The following is a 23,787-nucleotide window of genomic DNA, read 5'->3' as shown; positions in this document are numbered from 1 at the left end:
AAGACATACTAGCGGTCTAGCGCACAGTGAAAAGGACGAGTGAACAGGAGGAATGAAGGGTTTGTGTGATGCGGTGATCACCTTTAATTGTCTGGCGCAATAAATCAGCTCTCGCTCTGTTGGTTGCTATAGGTCGTTCTTTTTAGAATACTACAGAAAATAGGATTGTTACCCTTGCATTTTTCATTTTCCATTGCGAAGAAAGCTCATGCAATGTGCAGTCAGATGTGTGCCATGACCGTAAATAATGACATGATATATATACACATGATAGCGCTATTCTACGCCCAGGCCGGTCCAGCCCACCTGCTCTAGCAGGCTGCCCCGCCCTAGCCCGAGCTAGCAGGCCACCCGGACCCGCTGCGCACCACTGACCGTGCCAGCCGCTTGACCGCCGCGCCTACCAGCATGCGAGTGCCCCGGAGCCTGCCAGCCAGCACTCGCCATGTGGTGCGCAACCGCGTCTGCCCAGTTTCATGTTCTCGCCCGCGCACACCTTCCGCCGCTTAGTAGATGTCCATTAGTGTCGGTAGTTATTCAGTGTGCAGTTATTTAGTTGTTATTCAATAGTATTAGTAGTTTTATCAGTAATTATTATTCAGTAATATCAGTAGCTGTTTAGTAGTCCTAAGTCACAGTAGTTTTTGTTTAGTAGTTATTCAATGATGTCAGTAGTTGTCCAGCAGTTTCAAGTCACAGTACTAGCACTACAGAGCAAGCTACTGACAACTACTAAAACTACTTATACAAACTATTGAACAATGTTACTATGACTTGAAACTACTAAATATTGAACTACTAACATTACTAAATAATTTTCCAGTAGTTGTCCAGCTGCTGCATAACTACTGAACAATAGAACTACTAACAACTAATGAAGAATTACTGGATGACTACTAGACACTATTGTAGAATTACTGGATGACAGCTATTGTACAACTACAAAGCGGGTGGCACGGGAATAGTAGCACATGGCGAGCGAGCGTGAATGGGAGCGTGAGGCGAGCGGCACGGGGACAAGTGGTGTGCGTGCGTGGGGTGGGTGGGCGTGGTGAGTGGCGCGGGGACACGTTGTGCGTAACGCGCGTGGGAATGGCGCGGCCACGAGCGCGCGCATGGGTGGTGTGGGGATAGTGGCGCACAGGGCACGCGAGTGGTTGGGTGCGTGCGCGGCTGCGTTGGGCTGGCTAGGGCGTTGTAGCATCTAGGGTCATAGGTAAGTGGTAAGTGTTTCAGTGATTAATAACAACTGTATCATCATGACTAACAAGAGTGTTTTGAAGGGTATAAAAATTTTAGTTCACAATGATGATTGAATATTCTTGGTTCCTAAGTTGATTATATGGACGATTAAAGGACTTGTGCATCAAGATTAAGGATCTTCTAGTTCTAAGTGTCATAAATATGATGAATGACACTTAGAGTAGTGTAGGTCTTCTTTTTTAGTCTTTTTTACCGTTCTATAAAGAGGGGCTAAGAGTAGTAGCTTGGTCTAGTGACTCTAAACTTGGTTTGATGCACATTTGTGAATTTCTAGTACTAGGTAGCTCATAGAAGCCCTTGGTTTAGTCGTCAAGGAGTTAGAGTTCAAAGAGGGTTGAATTGGATGAGCTCGGCAACAAATATATCTCACTGGATAGTCTGGTGACTTGAAAAGAATTCTCATCGGAGTTTTTCTTTTGGTTTAGAACGAAAGAGAACTTAGTGCACAGGATGATCCAGTGTCTAACTAGTGAAATCACTGGAAGCTTTTTTTGGTGACACGTGTTCAAAAGTTTTTGAAGTGTTTCACCAAATGGTCTGGTGTTGGAGTGGTGAGTGAACCAGACTTTTTCAGCAAAAGCAAAATTTCCAAGGGAAAATGAATTTGACCTCACCGGATTATCCGGTGATGGAAAGAGGGGATCACCAAACTATTTCTTGCAGAACCAAATTTCAAGTGCAGAAAAAATGCTCTACTCACCTGATAGTCCAATGTTTACGTTGTGCTCACTAGACAAATGCACTGGATCAATATTGTAGAGAGGTTCAGAAGAGACTTCACTCATCGGATGGTCCGGTGTAAGTAAAGATGGCATTACGAGACTAATTCTTGCATAGAGTTTGCAACAAGTGATTTGGCCTGGTTCTTCTGACAGGATTGTACGGTGTCACTTCAGTGGTCACTGGATGAGTACACCGGAGGATCAATGGCTAATGACAGCTGACACAGTTATCTCTGAAGAGTCTACTCACCCGATTGTCTGGTATGAGTGAGATGGTACTCACCAGACCATCCGTTGTTAACAGAAAAAGTGGGTGGTTAAGCAACGGCTAAATTTGGATCTTTAGCCTATAAATACCCTCCTCACTGTGTGTATCATCAAGAAGTAAGGGAGAACACTTGAGTTGATTTCTAAGTCCCTAATTGAACGTTAAGGACTTTATTAGTATTTCAAGAGTAGCGAGTGTGCATCTAGCTATAGTCTAGGTTTGATCTTGGTCAAGTGAAGCTATTGACTTGTTATTCTTGATAGTTAGAAACACCTAACCGATCTTTGGTGATTGAAGGTGTCTTGGTGAGCTCTTGAAGTTCTTGTGGGAGCCCCGGGAAGAGCTATGTGCTTGATTTGATTCCATCAATCTAAAGATGGAGAAATGGCAATCATGAGTGAGAACTTGAGACTTTGTGACTCAAGAGAAAGTGATATCCTTTATGGATGCTCTAACGAGGACTAGGAGGAGTGTCAACTCCTTGATACCTCGGTAAAAAAATCAGTATTCTCTTGTCCATCTCCTTATTTCTCCATATTTACATTCGAGCATTTTACTTCTTGCAAGCATTTCTTTTCGTATTTACTTTGTGTTCTAGCTTGCTTGTTTTTCGTACTTCCATCTAATTTGATCGTGTAGTCATATTTCAATTTATATAGGCTAATGTTGCTACTTGTTCTAAATTTCAGTATGAGTAATTTTTTAATAGCCCAATTCACCCCCTTTTGGCCTTTCGATCTTTTCAATTGGTATCAGAGTCTTGTACTCTTGATAGGCTTAAAATCCTAGAGCAATAGCCCACAAGAATGGAAGTAGCATGCCAAGGTTCGAGGTAAAGAACTTCTCCTATTAGAAAGTTCGCATGATGAGCTATCTTAAGGCTATTTCCCCCGAAATTTGGCTAGTCGCTTCTATTGAGTTTGATCAATCATTTACCGAACAATAAATTAGATGGAATGCTAAGACTAAAAATGCTATTTTTGAGGGAATTAGTGAAGAAATGTTTTCTATAGTAAGGAGTAAGGAATTAGTTCATGATATTTGAACCGGTCTTTGTAAAATTCATGAGGGTTCTATAAAAATCCAGGAGGAAAGATATCATATGTTAATGAACAGCCTTAATCAATTTAAGATGCTTTCTAATGAGCTATGCAATGGTATGTATTCTCGCTTGAATATGCTTGTTGAAAAAATTAATTCTCTTGAACTCACTCAATTATCTCAAGAAAATATTATTCATAGGATTTCATGAGAAAGACATCAATGACATGACTGTCACTAATGCTGTGGGCAAGATTCGTGCTTATGAGATGTTCTTGTTTGGAGATTAAGAAGAACCATCTTTGAAAAAGAATCTTGCTCTCAAGGCCGAAATGATTGACAAGAAAAAAGAAGAAGGTGAAGATTCCATCAACAAGTGAAAGCGATGAATATGACGATGAAGATGATGATGACGACTCCAACACCGAGCTTGACCTCCTCATAAGAAGAACCGCAAAGATGGTATCTAAGTTGAACAAGAAGGGCTACAACTATGATCCTAAAAAGAATAAATTTCGCTCCAAAAAGTTTGACAAGTTTGGTGGTGGAGACAAGAAATTTGACAAATGCTACAATTGTGGTGAATAGGACCACATGTCATATGATTGCCCTCATCCTGACAACAGAAACAAAAATAAGAGCAAGAGAATAGATGCAAATGAGGATGATGACAAGCACATGAGAAAAGGTCAAGACAAGAAGAAGAAGAAGAAGAAGAAGAAGCTCTTCAATAAGAAGTTTGGAGGCCACAAGGCTTATATTATTGGTGAATGGGTCACTAGCGAAAGCTCAAGTGGAGATTCAAGTGATGATGAAGATAATGACTTTACGGGCCTCATCATCATCAATAATGATCCACCACTACCTCCACCATCTATGTACCTCATGGCAAAAAGTAACAACAAGGTGAGTAGTGAGGATGATGATGATCTTTCTTGTAATGATCTATCTAAGCTCATAAATTACTATGCTACCATCATCAAAAATCTAAAAGCTAAAATCAAGTCTCTCGAAAATGATAATACTAAGCTTAGATCTAGTCATGATGAGTTACTTACTAAATACAATGATTTGCTTGAAAAATATGATAAAGTAGTTGTATATAGCAAGTCTCATGAAGAGAGCAACAAGAAGCTAAAACTTGAGTATGTTGACTTAAAACGCAAATATCAAGAATTTGAGTTAGTTTAGGATGCTATTGATCCTAGCATGAATGAATTGTCTGCTATTGATGTTGTTAAGTTCAATGTATCTATTTCTTGTGATGATCTTCTTGATATCTCACGCTCTTCTTCATGTGATACTATATTATCTTCTAAGACTAACCATGCAATGGAGCAAGAGCTCATGAATGAGATTGCAAATCTCAATTTGTATATAGCCCGGTTGACTAAGGGGGAGTAAAAGCACAAAAAAAATTCTCATGAAGAATGTCATGGACTACAACAAGAGGAGCCTTATATGTTTCCCAAAACCAGTGGAGAACATCACCAAGTCACCGGAGATCAAGAAATGCTACATGAAGGAAGTTGGCTCATATTATCAATATTGCGAGATCACCGGCCACCACACAAGGAAGTGTCCAATTCCTACTAAATCCCTTCCTATTTTGCCTCCTAAATACAAGTCAATTTTCAATGATCATCATTCCCTATTGCATAAGCTTAAAAGTGGAAAAGTGGAAAAGTTATGGCTAAATTCGTTGGAACTTAAGCTAAGGGCAAGCTTTCTAGGCAACTTTAGGTGTTTAATGCTCTTGTGTCTCACATGAAAGGTACCAAATTTAGTTGGGTACCTAAACAAAAGGATTGATCCCATGTGTGTAGGTGAACTACAAAGCTGGTTAAAAGCATTAAATGCTTAATAGTGGATGCACACAACATATGACCGGCAATATAAAGATGTTCACCACTCTATAAGATGAAGTAGACAATAATGACAAAGTCACTTTTGTTGATAATTCTAAGGCAAATGTGGTAGGTTTGGGTAAGGTGGCAATCTCCAAGGATCTCTCAATTTCTAATGTGCTTTTAGTAGAGTCTCTTAGTTTTAATTTGTTTTCCGTAGCTCAACTATGTGATTTAGGCTTCAAATGTTTATTTAATGATATTGATGTTATCATAACTAGCAAGAACCATAATGATCCAATCTTTAAAGGTTTTAGACATGGACATATGTATCATGTGGATGTTTTCTCTAATGAAGCTACCTTGATAACATGTCTCTTCACCAAGACATCCATGGGTTGGCTTTGGCATCGTCGACTTGCACACATTGGAGTGAGGCAACTCAAGAAGACGTTCAAGAATGGAATGGTTGTTGGTTTGAAGGATGTAGTGTTCGAGAAGGATAAGTTGTGTAGTATTTACCAAGCGGGAAAGCAAGTTGCAAGTTCTCATCCATATAAATCAATGATGTCTACATCAATAACCTTAGAGCTTCTACACATGGACCTCTTTGGACCAACTACCTATAAAAGTCTTGATAATAATCTCTATTACCTTGTCATTATTGATGATTATTCGAGATACACTTGGACTTTCTTTTTAGGCGACATGAGTAAGACCATTGAGATCTTTAAGAAGTTTGCAAAAAGGGTTCAAAATGAGTTTGAAGCCAAAATTGTGAATATCCGAAGCGACAGCAGCACAAAATTTAAGAACACTAAAATTGAAAATTATTATGATGATAGAGGCTTCAAGCATGAGCTTTCTTCAACTTACACCCCTCAATAAAATAGCATGGTGAAGAGGAAGAACAAGACTTTGATCACTCTTGCAAAAGTAATGTTGGATAAGTATGGTATACCAGAGAAGTTTTGGACAGAAGTAATCAATACGGCGTGTCATGTATCCAACTAAATGTATCTCCACTAACTTTTGAAGAAGACGTCGTACAAGCTTCTCATTGAGAGGAAACTCAGTATCTCCTACTTTCGGGTGTTCGGGTGTAAGTGCTTATCTACAAGAAAAGAGAATGCATAGGCAAGTTTGAAAAACATTATCATATTGGTTTTCTTATTGGGTATGCATTGAACTACAAAGTATATTGAGTATTCAACAATGCCACCGGCTTTATTGAAGAAACTTGTTGTGTGAAGTTTGATGAATCTAATAACTCTCGAGGAGAAGATATTTCTTATAATGATGTAGGCAATGAACCCTTGAGAGATGTGATGAAGAATATAGCGATTGGGGATATCAAACCTAATGAGGAGGATGAAGATGTACCTTCTACTTCCACTCCACACACCTCTATAGTGTCCTAAGTTAATCAAGATGATGAAAAGGATGATCATCCACTTCCATCACAAGATGTTCATATCTCTCAAGAGGAAGCTTAAACTCAAGCTCAAAATGTTAGACACCACAAGACACACCTCAAGAACCACAAGTGAAGCAAATGCACATTTCTAAGGATCATACAATTGACTTGATCATTGGAAGTCCATCTAGAGGAGTAAGAACTCGCTCTCATCAATATGCTTTATTTTGTGAACATTATTTATTTGTCTCTTGTTTGTAACCCACACATGTAGATGAGACTCTTAAAGATCTTGATTGGGTAATTTCTATGCAAGAAGAACTCAATAACTTCACCTACAATGAAGTATAGATACTTGAAGAAAGGCCTAAGACAAGAATGCGATTGGAACCAAGTGGCTCTTCCGTAACGAACAAGATGAAAATGGTGTGGTGGTACGCAACAAGGCAAGACTAGTTGCGTAAGGCTTTGCACAAGTTGAAGGTTTGGATTTTGGTGGAACATTAGTTCACGTGGCAAGGCTAGAAGCCATATGTATCCTTCTTACATTTCCTTCACATCATAATATTAAGTTTTATCAAATGAATATGAAGAGTGCATTTTAAATGGATTCATTAATGAACGTGTCTATGTTGAACAAACCCCTGGTTTCAAAGAGCCTAGATATTCTAATCATATTTATAGATTGCATTAGACACTTTATGGACTCAAGCAAGCCCCAAGAACTTGGTATGGTTGCCTTCGTGAATTCCTCATCAACAAAGGATTCAAGATCGGGAGGGTGGACACTACATTATTCACAAAAATCATCGACAATGAACTCTTCTTATGTCAAATTTATGTTGATGATATAATATTTGGTTCAACTAACAAAGAGTTTTGCAAAGAATTTTGTGATATGATATCTAGGGAGTTCGAGATATCAATGATTGGCGAGCTCAACTACTTTCTTGGTTTTCAAATCAAACAATTGAAAGAAGAGACATTCATCCATCAAGAGAAGTACACAAGAGACATCCTAAAGAAGTTAAAGATGGATGATTGTAAGCCAATGAATATCCCATGCCTACTAATGGACATCTCGACTTGGATGAAACGAGTAAACTGGTTAACCAAAAGCTTTATCGTTCTATGATTAGGTCGCTTTTTTACCTTACTAGTATATGCATGTGTGCTCGCTTTCAAGCTAATACTAAGGAATTATATCTTAGCGCAGTTAAGAGGATCTTTAGATACCTAAAGCATTCACCTAGTATAGGCTTGTGGTACCCCAAAAATGCTAGTTTTCTACTATTGGGTTACTCGGCTTCGGACTTTACCGGATGCCGTGTGGATCGTAAGAGTACTTCGAGTGGGTGCTACTTACTAGGACGATCCCTAGTCTCATGGTCTTCTAAAAAGTAAAACTCCGTAGCCTTGTCCACAGTGGAAGCCGAATACATAGCCGTCGGAGCATGTTGTGCTCAAATCCTCTATATGAAACAAATCTTGTTAGACTTGGGTGTCCGTCTAGAGAATGTTCCACTCCTTTATGACAATGAAAGTGCCATAAAACTTGCAAACAATCCCGTTCAACACTCTTGCACAAAGCACAATGATACCCGTCATCACTTCCTTATTTTCCTGTATTTACATTTGAGCATTTTATTTCTTGCAAGCTTTTCTTTTTGTATTTACTTTATGTTCTAGCTTGCTTATTTTTCGTGCTTCCGTCTAGTTTGACCGTGTAGTCATATTTCAATTCGTATAGACTAATGTTACTACTTGTTCTAAATTTCGGTACAAGTAATTTTTTTTAATAGCCCAATTCACCTCCCTCTTAGGCCTTTTGATCCTTTCAGGCACGATGGTGGTTAGGTGCCCACACAGCTGCATTGGGCTAGCTGGGCGCACGTGTTGGGCTCAATGGTGTAGAAATTGTACACCCTAGGTGTAGTATAGACATACATACATACATACATACATTATATATATGTATATAATGTATATATGTATATATATAAGTATTTGTATGCACATATATATGTATATATACATATATATACATATTACATATATATGGTAGTGCTATACTACACCTCGACCCGACCCAGCCCACCCAAAAGCAACCAGAGCGCGCCACGTGGCTAAACAAATTTTAATATGACTTGAAACTACTAAACAAATATTGATACTACTAAACAAACTACTGATACTACTAGCAAACTACTAACATATTGAACAAACTATTAATATTACTAGCAAACTACTAATACTACTGAACAAATTACCGATACTACTGGTAATAACTGAAAACTACTAACATTACTGACACACTACTAAATAATTTTACTGTGAATTGAACTACTTAATGCTAAACTATTAACGACTACTGACATTACTGAATAAATTTTCTATAAATTAAAATTACTGAACAACTAGTGACATAACTCTAAATAAAACTACTAATAGCTACTAAAGAATTACTAGATCACAACTACTAGATAACTACTTAAGAATTACTGGACAATAACGGATGAGAGGATGACACATTATGAGCGACACATGTCGAGCAAGCGGACACTCTCCTACTAGGTGGGACACGTGGCGGTTTGATGTAGGGCGTGGGGCCGTATGGGGGTTGGATTGGATTGGGTTGGACTGATATTCTACACCCCTGTATAAAATATCACTGGTATATATTAAGAGACTCTACTACTACGACGTCTCAGCTCAGTATCGTATTCTTGCACATTATGATGGTAGATCTTGCTCTCTTAGTTTAGCCCTATGCAAGCCCCAGCATCTGTGAGATGATTGGCTAGAGAAAAGAGTTGTTTAACCACCAGCGCAATTACGGCAAAAAGAGATTCAACCAGCACTACTCGAAGACGTAGCATCCAAGCTGCCGCGTACACCACGCTCACTCACTCTAACAGCCATGTGACAGCTAGATCTGGGCTTACCAGGTCAAATCACCCACGACCGCACAAGAGCTGCTTTCTGCGTCGAGCGCAACTGCACCTCCGCTCAGCTGCCAAAAGAAAAGACATACTAGCGGTCTAGCGCACAGTGAAAAGGGGGAGTGAACAGGAGGAATGAAGGGTTTGTGCGATGCGGTGATCACCTTTAATTGTCTGGCGCAATAAATCAGCTCTCGCTCTGTTGGTTGCTACAGGTCGTTCTTTTTAGGATCTGTTTGTTTTAGCTAGAGATTCTGAAAAGCAGCTTATAAAAGTTGGATTGTAAAAAGCTGGATTGTGAAAAACTTTTAGACTGTAGATTCTAAAAAAAATTTAATGGACAGTTTAGTAAAATGGACTTTCACAACCTATCAAAAACTGAGAAAAACCAGCTTCTCAGATTCTCATAATCCAACCAGCAGATTTTAAAAAGCTATAATCAAAAGCTGCCTGTTTGTTTCAGCTTCGGATTATAAAAGCTGAAAGCCAGAATCCGAAGCTGAAACAAGCAGGGCCTTAGAATACTATAGAAAATAGGATTGTTACCCTTGCACTTTTCATTTTCCATTGCGAAGAAAGCTCTTGCAATGTGCAGTCAGATGTGCGCCATGATTGTAAACAATGATCTGATATATATATTGGTACTTCCAGAATATGTACTTCTATACATATTTTATAACATAAGAGTATCTCATACGATAAATAATATATACATGAAGTATATGAATATATAAGATCATCTAAATGGTGTGTATATATAAGAAAGTTAGTCTATACTCTGGAAGTACATACTATATACTATGATATACCATATACATAAACTGGATATACTTCTTTATTACTATGAGTATACTTATATACTCATTCTAAGATACTTCGATGTGAACATATGAAAAAATTGAAAAGAAGTTCATCAATTTTAATAGATTTTAATAATACCTTTATATTTGTACATAGAATATAATATACTTAAAAAAACATGTGCAAACCAACTAAAAAGTATACATACTAAGTGGATGGTCTTATATACTCACATATACATACCATTTATCACATAAAATACTCCTTATATTATAAAATATGTATATAGAGTACATACTTCCAGAGTACTAAACATGCTTTATATATATATATATATATATATATATATATATATATATATATACACACACACACACACGCTATTCTATATCTAAGGCCAGTCTACCTTATCTCTCCAGCAGGTTGCCCCGCCCTAGCCCGAGCTAGCAGACCACCCCGCCGCGCTACGCGCCACATGGCCACGCCGCCCACGCGCCTGCGCTCGCCCACCACGCCTACCAGCGAGCATGCGCCACATGGCGTGTAACTGCACCTGCCTAGTGCCACGTTCTCTCCCGTGCGCACCTCTCGCCAGTTAGTAGATGTTTAGTAATGTCGGTAGTTATTCAATAGTATGCAGTTATTTAGTTGTTGTTTAGTAGTATCTTTAGTTTTATCAATAATTATTGTTCAGTAATGTCAGTAGTTGTTCAGTAGTCCTAAGTTACAGTAGTTTTTGTTCTGTAGTTATTCAATGATGTCGATAGTTATCAGTTGTTGTCTAGTAGTTTCAAGTCACACTACTAGCACTACTGAATAAATTACTGATAACTATTAAAACTACTGACATAAACTATTAAACGATGCTACTATGAGTTGAAACTACTAAGTATTAAACTACCGATATTACTGAACAATTTTTCAGTAGTTGTCCAACTACTGCATAACTACTGAACAAAAGAACTACTAACAACTATTAAAAAATTACTGAATGACTACTGGATACTACTGAAGAATTACTGAATGACATCTACTGAATAACTATTGAGCGGATGGCACAGGAAGAGTGGCACATGGTGAGCACACATGCGTAGGCACATGAGGCGAGTGGCGCGGGGACATGTGGCGTGGGTGCGCGTGGGGACACATGGTGCACAGCGCGTGCGTGGGTGGCGTTGGCACGAGTTAAAGCATGGGCGACGTGGCGCACGGGGGCACGCAAGCGGTTGGGCTAGCTGGGGTGCGCTGGTGGTTGGGTGCGCATGCGGTTGCATTGGGCTGGCTGGGGCGTGCATGTTGGACTCGAAGGTGTAGAATATTATTGTACACCTTAGATGTAGTATAGTGCATATATATACGTATATATATTATATATATAAGTAAGTATATATATATATATATATATATATATATATATGAATGATAGTGCTATTCTACACCTCCACGTGGTCTAGCCCACCCACGAGCAATCAAAGTGCACCACGTGTCTGAACAAATTTTAATATAATTTCAAACTACTGACACTACTAAACAAATTACTGATACTGTAACAAATTACTGACATATTGAATAAATTACTGATATTACTAATAAACTACTAATACTACTGAACAAATTACTAATACTACTTGCAATAACTGATAACTACTAACACTATTGACACATTACTAAATAATTTTACTATAAATTAGACTATTAAATACTAAACTATTAACGACTACTAAATAGATATTTTATGACTTAAAACTACTAAACAACTACTGACATAACTCTAAATAAAACTACTAAAAATTACTTAGATAACAACTGCGGAATAACTACTAAAGTATTATTAGGCTATAAATATTGAACGAACGGCACAGAATGAGCGACATGTGCCGAGCATGAAGTCACACTCCTACTAGGCAGGACACGTGGCGGTTTGATGTAGGGCGCAAGGGCGTATGGGATTGGGTTAAGCTATGTTGGATTGGTATTCTACACCTCTGTGCAAAATATCACTTGTATATAGAGAGACTCTACTACTACGACGTCTCAGTCTCAGTATCTTATTCTTGCACATGATGAAGGTAGATCTTGCGCTCCTAGTTTAGCCCTATGCAAGCCCCAGCATCCGTGAGATGATTGGCTAGAGAAAAGAGTTGTTTAACCACCTGCGCAATTACGGCAAAAAGATATTCAACCAGCACTACTCGAAGACGTAGCATCCAAGCTGCCGCGTAGACCACGCTCACTCACTCTAACAGCCATGTGACAGCTAGATCTGGTCTTACCAGGTCAAATCACTTCTCAGCCATTCATGAGCTGCCAGGTGCGCGTCTGTTTACCGGCACCTGCCTGGAGACGTCCATCCCGTTCCGTAACGAGCGCGGACACCTGGCGTAGCCCCATTGGCCAGCACCCACTCCGGCTGCACTTATAAAAGAGCCAGGGCAGCGGCTGCTCTTGCTCATCGACCGATCACTTCATCTTTGCAAGTCGCGAATCGTTTCTACTCTTGAGATCTTCCGAAAGATTTTCGGTTTTGACTTCTGTTTCTTGCAATCTTGCTCGTTCTCTTCAGCTGCTCGCGGTGCAAGAATCCATGGCTACGACGGTAGATTGGCACGGCCGCAACGCCACTCTTCCCGCCGCTCTGTACGAGATGGCGGACAGCAAGGAGCTAGTGCGCTTGCTTGCTCCGCCCATGCAACAAGCTACGATCATCTCGTTCGCGTACCCCTGCTCCGGCGTGGAACAGAGCGCGGCGAGCTCGCTTCTTGGCGCCAACGGCCTGACTCCCGCGCAGATGCTTCAGCTCCAGTCGCAGCTCCAATACCTGCGCAGGCCGGCCGCCGCGGGCGGCGCTCTGGCCACTGTGGCGCAGCCGATGAAGCGGCAAGGCGTGACGCAGGCTGCGCCGGCGCCTCTCGCGGCGCGGCCGGTGTCCAAGCTGTACCGCGGCGTCCGGCAGCGGCATTGGGGGAAGTGGGTGGCGGAGATCCGTCTGCCGCGCAACCGCACCCGCCTCTGGCTCGGGACCTTCGACACCGCCGAGGAGGCCGCGCTCGCCTACGACAGCGCCGCGTTCCGCCTCCGCGGCGACTCCGCCAGGCTCAACTTTCCCGAGCTCAGGCGCGGCGGCGCGCACTTCGGCCCGCCGCTCCACGCCGCGGTCGACGCCAAGCTCCACGCCATCTGCCACGGCACGGATATGCTGCCGCAGAACCAGAGCCAAAGCAACGTGACGGCGGCAACGGTGACAACAGCAACCCCGAGCTCATTCTCCTCAGCGAGCCCGGACGTCAAGAGCGAGCCGGGCTGCTCAGGCTCCGAGAGCTCGTCGTCGGCGGACGGCGACGTGTCATCGACTGGCTCCTTCGACGTGGTCCCGGAGATGCAGCTTCTTGACTTCTCAGAGGCCCCATGGGACGAGTCAGAGAGCTTCCACCTGCGCAAGTACCCGTCTCTGGAGATCGACTGGGACGCCATCCTTTCATAACGCAATGGCTCTGCCCTCTTTGTCTCCCTGTTCTTGGTTGCTCTGTTCTTCACAGCTCAACGTGGTGTCTTGATCTTTAGGTACTTGTTGGTTTAGGTTTTGGGTTTGATCATGTCTAGCATCAGCCCTGGTCTGCTCGATTTTTTGAATGGCATTGCCAGGAAGGAGGTCTCAGCACTTTGGATTATGGAAATTACTATTTACTAGTGTGCAGGCAAAGGTTTCATGAATATACATTTGAAGTCTACACTGTAGTTGTAATAATCCAATGAAAAGCCACTTCGGCACACTGGAGGGCTGTTTTTTTTCTTCTTAAATTCAAATGACTGTTGCTTTGTATTCTGTACTTCTGTTACTGTTCAAATGAAAGTTGATTTCGCGAAAGTATGAGATTCATGATTATGTATGTGGAGTTTTTAGCGAGGGTAATGAAGAAGCACATTTCAACTAGGATCAGCTCAATGTGTCATATATATGTGATTTGTGATAAAGAATTGTTAGTTTACATTCAAGTGTTGTATGGCATGAAGGATTTCCCACCATTGCACTGCGAATATGAATATTTATGATTTTACCATGGAATTGCTTTCCCTTTGTCTCTTAGAATGATGCAATCATGTAATTCCCTTGTGGTAAACAATTTTGATGTCAATGCACACATCTGAGTCTTTCAGAGATCAGTTGCCAGCTAAATCTTTTTAAACCTTGAAACTTGACATAAATGATGTCAAAATCAATTTCATCTCAACGAAACTCCATGCAATTCAAAATTCATAGGGTGTTTTACCTGTCTATTTATCATTGAATTTGATGTGCAGCTGCTTTGTCTCTATGTAGAATGGTTTGAGGTTCGCAGTTTCTCCTCTTTCAATGTCTTTCTCTCTAAACCACTTTAAAAAATTATCTGTGTAAAAAACTTATCTTGTTAACTATTCTTGATAAATCAGGTAGACTCTGAAATCTGAAATTTCTTAACTCATAATGAAAGCAACTAATCTCAAAAGTGTCATGTTTCCCTCCAATCTTCACAATTATCTTGTACTGGTCATTGCAGCACATAAACATATCTTATTTCGAACAGTACTAGACGATTATATATATTTATCTGTGGCTGCACAGGAGGGAAAGCATCTGGATCTCTTTTGCGCCTATTCTTAGTTTAAAAGGACCAGAGTGTCATGTGGGGGACTCTAGAACTCCACGTTATCACAACGTTGCTTTGGCCTAATATATGGCTAACCCAATTCCCTAGAAGGAGAGAGAGAGAGAGAGAGAGAAAACAGGTGTTTAGCTTCCAATCACCACAATAGAATTGGTTCCGATGTTAGTTCATCGTACCCTGTTAAGTGTAAGTTTGTCTCTTCTATCGAACAATTTGTTTGCTTTCTGGTTGATGCATGAACCTTGATAAACGCGTTAATTGGCGGTTACTCAGTCTTTGTTGCGTTACAGAACTTTGATCGAGCTTGGTCAGTGGCTTTGTATTCCCTGTAGCGTTAGAGGAAAAACAAAACAGTTTTGAAGAAATGCCACATTCACTTAACAAGCATAGTTTATCATGAGAATATATATTACAGGCACATGTCTTGAATATGTGACGATGAAGATCAAGGTCCTGATAATATTTATATTTCCTTACTTGTAAACTACTAATGCTCAACTTGCAAATCCTTGTTGGTTTATGTCACTTTACAGATCAGTATGGTCTATCCACAGCTTGCTTTTGTGGTCATTTTCATGCTTTGGTCCATCATGGTTTTGACCATTGGCATTTTCTTATGCATATCCAATATCCTCTCATGGAGGCTGGAGCTAGGCAGAGCTTGCACTAAAGCATTAATGCTCAGCCATTGTCAGGTCAACCCCATAATCTCTACGTCCGAATGTCAACACGGTGCCATTAGAGGCACTCAAGGAGGTTGGGCAGGGATGCCCACTATGTTGCCACCTGCCAATATGATGATGGTCCATTGCATAGCTTTGAGCTGACTTCTTGCTGATCTCAAAGGCCAGAGGACTAAAAAAGGAGGGCTATGAGCTAATACAAAGATTAGTTTGAAGTATAAGAAGAAATTATATGTTGAAAAGATAGTTGGGGTGGAGAGAGAACCCATCCAATATATCCAGCCCATGAGTTGGCCGTGACAACAAGATTCACTTGACAAGAAAAGGCTACCCTCTTAGCAGGGATAATGTATGTAATCACATAGGCTGATAGGCTTGATCATGACATATGAGTGTAGCTTAGCTTGGTAAGCGTTGACTCGACTAAAGCAGATTTTTCATGCTTTATGAAGCTTTTATCATGGCTATGCTAGGTTTGCATAAGCTGTTTGGATTTCATTTGCTTTGTTGACCACAATTCCGATGCGAGATGGGTGCACAAATTGCAGACTTTGCTAAGTTTGTGGCTGGAATTGAGTGAAGTATGGGCCAAAGAATGTTGATCTGATTGACTTACTCGGTTGTCTCTTGCCCAACTCTAAACACCAGAAAGGAAAATACTGTAGTACGTACGCGAACTCAGAGTCATTCTTTGCTGTTTAAGTATTACTGTAACCATAAGAAAAAGAATATAGAACCATTATTATGATAGGTAATGGCTGTAACCTGAAACTCTGAAAGTGAAGCGGTGATCATGGTGCATGAACCCTACCTTTGAAAAATTGTGCTCCTGCACATTGGTACACTGAACTAGGCATGTGGGTGCGTGCATGCCATGCTGATTCTTAACGATCACGGACCTGGGTGAGTGGGTGGCAGGCCAAGGATATTATTCAGTGACCAAAGCCATGTCGGCAGTGCTCAAGTATCTATCAGTCACCACACTGCTAAAGTTGACCTGGCTCATCTTGCAACGCCCTGACAAGTGTCAATTCAGCCATCTCAATCCCATTCATTCAAACGGGAGGAAGAAAAGGAGGAAGAAATCCCAATTCATGTCCTATTTCGGCGATGTCGTCAACTCGGCATTGCAGATCTGAATGTTGCAGTTAGCAAAAGCGTTCATACCTACATTCAACTATGCGCATATCGGAAATTAAGAAACACGGAACATTTCAATGTTCAGCTCGCCATCTTTATATCTGTATCGGTATATTCAGTATCCAGCAGGTTATCTCTGGGACATAGAAGGCTGTTTTCTTTTTCGGTGTGGATATAGAAGGCTATTTTTTTGTTCCAGTGTGGATATAGAAGGCTATTTTTTTTGTTTCAGTGTGGATATAGAAGGCTGTTTGAAATTCATGATTCTTTGGAGTAGCACAGATCGCAGTCCAGTGACGTGCAGGTGCAGCTAGATGTTTCGTGCTCAGGGAGAACCGCATCCATGGGCTGATTCTAGTTGGACCTAGTGTTTGTCAAAGCCTGTATCAAGGACGTCGGCACAACTCGGGCGCCATGTTTGGGCATGGGCCGCTTAGCAACCAGGAATAAAACGGCGGCTGCGTGCAAGCCCCCAATTCTGCCCATTGTTGCTTTCGTGTTCTGGCCCACAATCAAAATGTAGGAGCTTTTTTTATTTATATATTTTTATTTTTAATATTTATAAAAATACACGGCTATTTTAAAATATTACACATCTAGACTATTATCACATATTGAAAGTGCGACAAGATTCTACTGGATCCACTGAAAAAGGTGTCATCCCTTCAATAAGTAATACATTTTCATACACACACTTTTCAATGCACACACACGCATGCATACACGCTTGTCAATGCACACACATCAATACATGTTGTTGCTTTTGGACTAAAATAAGTATGTGTGTGAAAAGGTGTTTATCGCCGGTTGAATGGATCGTATCTTTTTCAGTGGACCTAGTAGAGTACTGTTGTCTTTCTAACGGGTTACAATAAAGGTGTCGCTCGCTGGTTGGACGATATATTGATGTGGACGTCACGTTGATCAAATATTTAAGTTTTTACCATTGTATCGTGAGTCTCACAAGGTATCACTCGTTATATGGATGACATCTTGCTGTCACACTTACAACATATAATAGTAGTTTAGATGTGTAATATTTTAAAATGTCATATATTTTTGCAAATATTGAAAAATAAATATTCCAAAATGCAGCGAGTGGATCAGGGACGGCGGTTTTGGTGCTGAGATCGGCTTCAAACTGGACTTCGCGCCGCGTTTCAGCGTTTGGCATGGTCCGCGCGTGCCGCTTCTGCTGGAGGACAACGCCAGAGCGACGAGTGGCTTGCGGCGTCTCCGTGCATCGCGTGTCATGCAGTATCGATGTGCAAGCAAGGCATGTAGGGCGCGCACGGGACAGCGTCGCGCACCGGATTGTGCTCGGGGAGGGCGCGTCTGGAATCGAGGGGTAATGGCCAAGGTGGACGGGGTGGTCGGTATTTCATTTACCGACCACCCATACAGGAAATTCTCTCTTCTTTTCCTCGATCTAGAGAGGGTCTAAGAGTCTGAAACTTTGTGTGCTGATGCAACGATTCATGCCCCGTCTCCAAGAATTTTGCCAGAATTTTTGCGCGTCTGAGTTGTCGTCAGGCGAGGATCTCCTGGTGGACGGGGGGGTGGGTGATCGTTATTTGATTTACCGACCACCCCGTGCGAAATTTCTCTTTTTTATTTATTGTGCTATAGATCGTATGTAAGTCCGAAACTTTGCGTGTTGCTGCCGCGATGCACGCCGAGTCCGCATGAATTATCCTGGGATTTTAGCGCTCATGTGCTGCCCACAAATGGGGATCATCAGGTGGTCAGTTGTTTGGTCCACTGACCACCCCTGCGCAGCGCCATGGCTGGGCACCTTGGTGAACCTGCTGGCCTCTCGGACACGAGCGTGATACATGCACAGTCTGGCTTTGTCATTGCTCCCGTCGGCCGTCCCATCCCTACGATGCAGTGGCCGCGCGCGTGGTTGTCCGCACGTCGTGCTTGTTGCGGACAACAGCGTTCTTGATGATCTTAGCCAGCATTGCGCCAAACACATTTGTGGTGCTGTGATCCGGCATTCAACGCCATAACTCAGTTCGTGACGATTTACACAAGAGTCTCAAGAATCTCACAACATTTTACACCAGGCGCGCGTACGATCGAGTCCCCATCCGCTTTCACGCCGCCACGATGGCGCGCGCGCCTACAATTTCCACGATGCAAAAGCGCCACGACGGCGCGCGCGCGTTGTCAGTTCCCCGAAGCTGCTCTTGCGATTCTGCGACGAAATGTGCGCGTCCTTCCTCAGCCCAGCCGCGCTGATCTCGCAGTCCACCGCCAGCCTCCTCTGCCCGAACCCGAGCGCGCCAACGTGCACCTGCACCGCGACTTCCACGATCAGCTGGAGCGCGACGGCGTCCTTGGACCCCTGGAGCCCCTTCTCCACCGCCTTGGGCGTGCGGCCTTCGTGCTGCAGCCCGTGCAGCAGCACGCTGAAGTCCGCGGCGTCATCGCTGCCGTCCGCGGGCCCACCCACGTCGCACTTCGCCGGGGTCGTCCCCTGGCGCAGCAGCCTGGCCGTCCCGCCGTCCTTGTAGCACAGCGCGGTCAGCTTGTTCGGGTTGACCGCCGTCAGGAAGAAGTCGTAGTCCTTGTGCTGCTGCCGCGACGCGTTGTGGACGGACAGACTGTCGACGGTGAAGGTCGGGACGTACGGCCGCATCACGACGACGGAGATCGTGACGGCGGCGGCCAGCAGCACGGGCGCCGCGAGCGCCGAGCCCAGAGTGTGTCGAAACTCTCTCAGCCGTTTTTCGGACGGCTACATTACCCTGAATGTCTGAAGCTGAACTCAGGTGGTTTTGCGCTGCTTAAACTCAGCAGCCTTTTCTTCTCATTGATCAACAATTTGAAGGAAAAAATAACAAACTATCAGGCCATTTAGCCCGACTAATCTGCAGCACGATCGGGTGAACGTGTGCCATCCCACACGCCACTGTTTCCAGTCATGCCGCACTAACTAAGGACGTGTTTGGATGGATGACTCGGCTCGTGCATGCACCCGCTTATGCAGTACGCTCGTGAAGACATTCGTTTGGATGTCTAGATGGCCTGCACCCGCTCATGCAGCTGCATCCGTCCAGTCAGGCTCGGGGAAACGTCGGAATCGATCGTTTCCGGCAGGCCTGGCTGGAAACACTGTGCGTACGACTTTTTTTATTTAAAAATTGATTTTATTTAGAGGTCCAAAAATTCTAAATATTTTTTGAGTAAATTAGAGGTCACTAACAACCTATTTTAATTAGTTTGATCTAAAAAGCTTAAGTCAATATTTAATTAAAATTCTCTAAAAATCATAAAAAAATCACTAATATTCTTATCCGGTGATGTACTAATTTATAAAAATATTTTTAACATATTCAACATAGGTTATTTGGTAAAAAAGTGAGTTTCTTTGTAATACAACGTATACTCATGCAGACAACCAAACACAATATTTTCTCAACCAGACTGAACACATGCAGCCAACCAAACAGACCCTACTGCATCTCCTCAGCCTGTCTCAACTCAGCTTGTATGACTCATACAGTCAGACTCAGAGCATGCAGCCAACCAAACACACCCTAACTATCGCTAACAAGCTGAACTGAAAAACAACTGAAGCTAACTAACTACGCCCTGCACTACTGCAACTAACTGAAACCATCAGAGGGGAAAAAGAAACCAACGTAGCGCACAAGATTATTCACTACAGCGTGCGCAGGACGCACGAGGAGCACGACGAGCCCTTGTCACGCTTCCCCCCGCCGGCGCGCTCAGTCATGTACCGCTCGGAGTGGTATGCATTCTTGGGCGGCGGCACGCAGTATATCTGGTCCTTCTGGACCTGGACGGTATGGCGACAGGTTCGACCACCGAGGAGACCGGCTCGGGCAAAGGTGGCACCGCGAACGGGAGGGCCCTCTCCGCCATGGGGGAGGGGCGAGTGGCGAAGGCTGCGAGGAGCGGGAGCGGGGCAAGGCAAGGGAACTGGCGGAGGGAGTCGCATCAGGGGCTAGGGACCGCACGGGCGATTTGGAGGGAAAAGAAGGAGAGCACCCGTGCGCGCCAACGGGGACATGGTTTCAACGACATGCCTATTGTTGGGTGGGCACGACCCCGTCAAAGGCCTACGACACCCAGCGGCCTGTCCCCTAGCCCAAGGTTAATAAATGTGAGGCGGTTTTTGACCGATTCGATCTAGTTTGCATTTAGAAACCGAGTGGTTTTCAATTAAATTCAAAATCGAAAATCGAAAATTTAACGAAATTCGATTGAATTTAACCGAATTCTCCGATGAATGCGATGGGTCCGGTTTTTGGTCCTCGGTCGCATTTTTTTAACCCAGCCCCAGCCCCAAATTTTCGAATTCTCCGGTTTTATTCTAGCCCGCGAGTTGCAACTTGCAATGGGATCGCGTCGGACGTGTGTCGAGCCGACTTGGGTTAGGGAATGTAGTGGGGTAGATAATAGTTGTCTATATGCCATTTATAGATAATATTAAAAATAACACGTATAATGATTTATCTATAGAGGTTATCTAGAAGTCTCACATGCAATGTTATAGACAATAATAACGGCATATGCAATGTTTTAGGCACCGACGAGCCAAATGTTAATTACTAGACAATGTTTCTCTCTCCTACTCTGTTACTATTATAGACAAATATGATATCACCCCACTATGCATGCCCTTAGGATCTTTTGTACTCGCGCTTGGACAGCCTTGCTTCCGTGATGCTTCACAAAGTTTCAGTTTCAACATAGGGTACGAAATTGTAGAATTCTGCCCAAAAGAAGATTAGTGTCGATTTCGGGCCATGATAATGTTCTAATGCGAGTTGCCACCAACATAGAAATTTGACGATAATAAAGTATAATCGAAACGGATGCCTTCATGGTAATTAAGATCATGCTTAGTTGGGAAGCATTATTGTGACAATAAGCATTATTGTGACCACCAACATAGAAATCTGAAAAAATCGATTCTGATACAGAACAGGAAACGTACAAAGTCTTTGAAAGCCCATCCTTGATCCTCTAAGCAGCTTACACTCCTGCTAAAATGGAAAGAAGAAGTGTAGGCTGTGGTACATCCTGTCAGCTTTGTTTCTTGAGGTAAGCCAGCACGAAGAGAATCCAAAGCTGTTTGTTTCCCACAAAAACTGTTCCGATTCATACACAAATCCGCGAAAAAAAAAGTGATCTTTCAAAACAGACTCCATAGGTGGTTGTTAGGATCATGGCCTCTATAAATAGCTTTTTGGTGAATGCGACTTTAGGTGAGTTTTAGCTGCACCTGCACACACTTGTACGTGTTGTTCAGTTAGAATACCATCTGGTGAATTTTTGTGAGCCTCATTTGGTTTTAGCTACAACGTTGTTTGCATTTTTGAGTTTTGTGAAAATTTAGTTTGCAAAGAAAAGTTTTATGAAAAGAATGGTAGAAGTCGTTGTTTCTAGTTTATGTTACGATTTCTAAATTAAACTCATGCTTACGTTTTGAGTTTTGTGAATAATACTTGAACTATTGTGTATTTTCATAATATTCACAAATTGCGAGTTTTGAGAAAACATTTTTTTAAGTTTTATTCTAGCCCGACCAAACAAGTTTTTAGATGATTAAGCTCTGAAACTACCCTAGCCAAATATGTATTTCCTTATGACGAACATCGTAGAGACATGGAGAATCACTACCTCTTCCACCACAAACTTGAGTGAAACCTCAATAGAGCGTAGACTACCTCCAATGAAGTTGAAACTTATTATTATTTTGATGGAAAATGAGGTTAACTTTACACATATTTTGTGTTTGCAACTAACCTATTTAGCCTAAATAACTGTTTGGCTAGAGAAGATGCGTGAGCTGGATGAGCAATAAATATAGGAGCTTAAATTGACCATGATGTAGCCATGCATATTTGACGACATATTAACCGTTATTCCTGGGTTAGTTGATTTAAATGGCATTAGTGCATTAAATTGACCATGATGTAGCCATGCATATTTGGCGTGTTAAAACCCTAACGTGTCCCTTGATCTTGAACCAAACATAGCCCTAAAGAGAAATCGACTATGGCTTTATTGCACTAAAAATCTAGTTATTCAAATCCACCCTTAAACGGATCTAAAACCCAATCCTGGTGAGGCCTTACATGTGGTGAGCTCACCAAATGACATTCATGTCGCCCAAGTTAATTTCAAAATTGAATCTTACATGAATCAGTTGGGGAAAATAGACAAAGAAATACAGGTTTAGGAATCTATCATGCAAATTTGCAAAAGAAAAAAAAATCTTTTCAAAGGTATAGGTAGGTATGCTAATGGGTTGGATTAAAATAGGTTTGTTGGGTTGGATTAACAGTTGGGTTTGTTTTGGATGGGTGGGAACAGGTTAATATAGCTATCGAATTGGGTTGGAGTGGGTTCTTTTGTTTCGGGTTCGTCTAGGTTCAACCCACGTGTTCACCATGGTCGACGCCCGATCCTCGTCTTGCACGGAAACTCAACAACTCGAGGCGCTAGTGCTAGCAGCTGGCGACGCAGCGCTGCGACGTGAAGGCCGAGTGGACCGAGGAGGTGTGCCGCTGTCAGGGTCTTCTCCGCCACTGTTGATACATCCTCCTAGCTCCGGCTCTCCTAAGCCACCGCCGGATTGCCCTCTCCGCCGCCGGCTCTCCTCCCTCCGTCTCCCAAACAGGTGACTGCGCGACGCTGAGGCGATGGGCGGTGCGGCGCTACGAGGGCAGTGCTGCATTCTGGCTCTCTCCTCCCTGCTTGCCGCCGTCCACGCCTCGTCAACTTGCTGCTACCTGTTGTAGCATGTAATTCATTTCCTTAGCTAAGAAGTAGTTCTAGAGTTAACTGTACATGTAGTCTTGTCTCAAAAGTTAAAAAGTTAAGTCTTACTTTTATACGTTCTAGCTAGTAGTTTTTTTTCTTGAGCTCATGCAGGTTTTAGTAATAACAGTAGACAAGAAAGAATGAGAGAGTTCTGGAGCACTCTGGCTCCATAAATAGATCCGTTAGGAGTTCTATAAATATGAAATACCTCATGCA

At 42.4% G+C, this 23,787-nt stretch overlaps 2 protein-coding genes across 2 annotated transcripts; one reads left to right on the top strand and one right to left on the bottom strand.

Moving 5' to 3' along the window:
* Positions 1-12,758: 12,758 nt before the first annotated feature.
* LOC133911795 (ethylene-responsive transcription factor RAP2-13-like) lies at positions 12,759-14,099 on the top strand. The gene has a single exon (XM_062354206.1). The coding sequence runs from the start codon at positions 12,886-12,888 to the stop codon at positions 13,780-13,782; it is 897 nt and encodes a 298-aa protein (XP_062210190.1). The 5' UTR covers positions 12,759-12,885; the 3' UTR covers positions 13,783-14,099.
* Positions 14,100-18,892: 4,793 nt separating this feature from the next.
* On the bottom strand, positions 18,893-20,661 carry LOC133910461 (NDR1/HIN1-like protein 13). Its single transcript, XM_062352853.1, has 3 exons — positions 20,635-20,661; positions 20,442-20,575; positions 18,893-19,490 (listed from the first exon to the last, which is right to left on the bottom strand). The coding sequence occupies exons 1-3, from the start codon at positions 20,659-20,661 to the stop codon at positions 18,893-18,895; spliced, it is 759 nt and encodes a 252-aa protein (XP_062208837.1).
* Between the last annotated feature and the right edge of the window lie 3,126 nt (positions 20,662-23,787).

The sequence above is a fragment of the Phragmites australis genome, chromosome 3 (assembly GCF_958298935.1).
Source record: "Phragmites australis chromosome 3, lpPhrAust1.1, whole genome shotgun sequence".
In the NCBI taxonomy this organism is placed as follows: Eukaryota; Viridiplantae; Streptophyta; class Magnoliopsida; order Poales; family Poaceae; genus Phragmites; species Phragmites australis.
This window is presented reverse-complemented; position numbering and strand designations above follow the sequence as displayed.

Excerpts from the sequence above, each read along its gene's own strand:
- LOC133911795 (XM_062354206.1), top strand. The coding sequence starts at position 12,886 with ATGGCTACGACGGTAGATTGGCACGGCCGCAACGCCACTCTTCCCGCC.
- LOC133910461 (XM_062352853.1), bottom strand. The coding sequence starts at position 20,661 with ATGGCGGAGAGGGCCCTCCCGTTCGCG. Across the intron at positions 20,576-20,634 it reads AGAGGGCCCTCCCGTTCGCG|GTCCAGAAGGACCAGATATA; the intron begins GTGCCACCTTTG and ends CATACCGTCCAG. Across the intron at positions 19,491-20,441 it reads TCGTGCGTCCTGCGCACGCT|AGAGTTTCGACACACTCTGG; the intron begins GTAGTGAATAAT and ends AAAACGGCTGAG.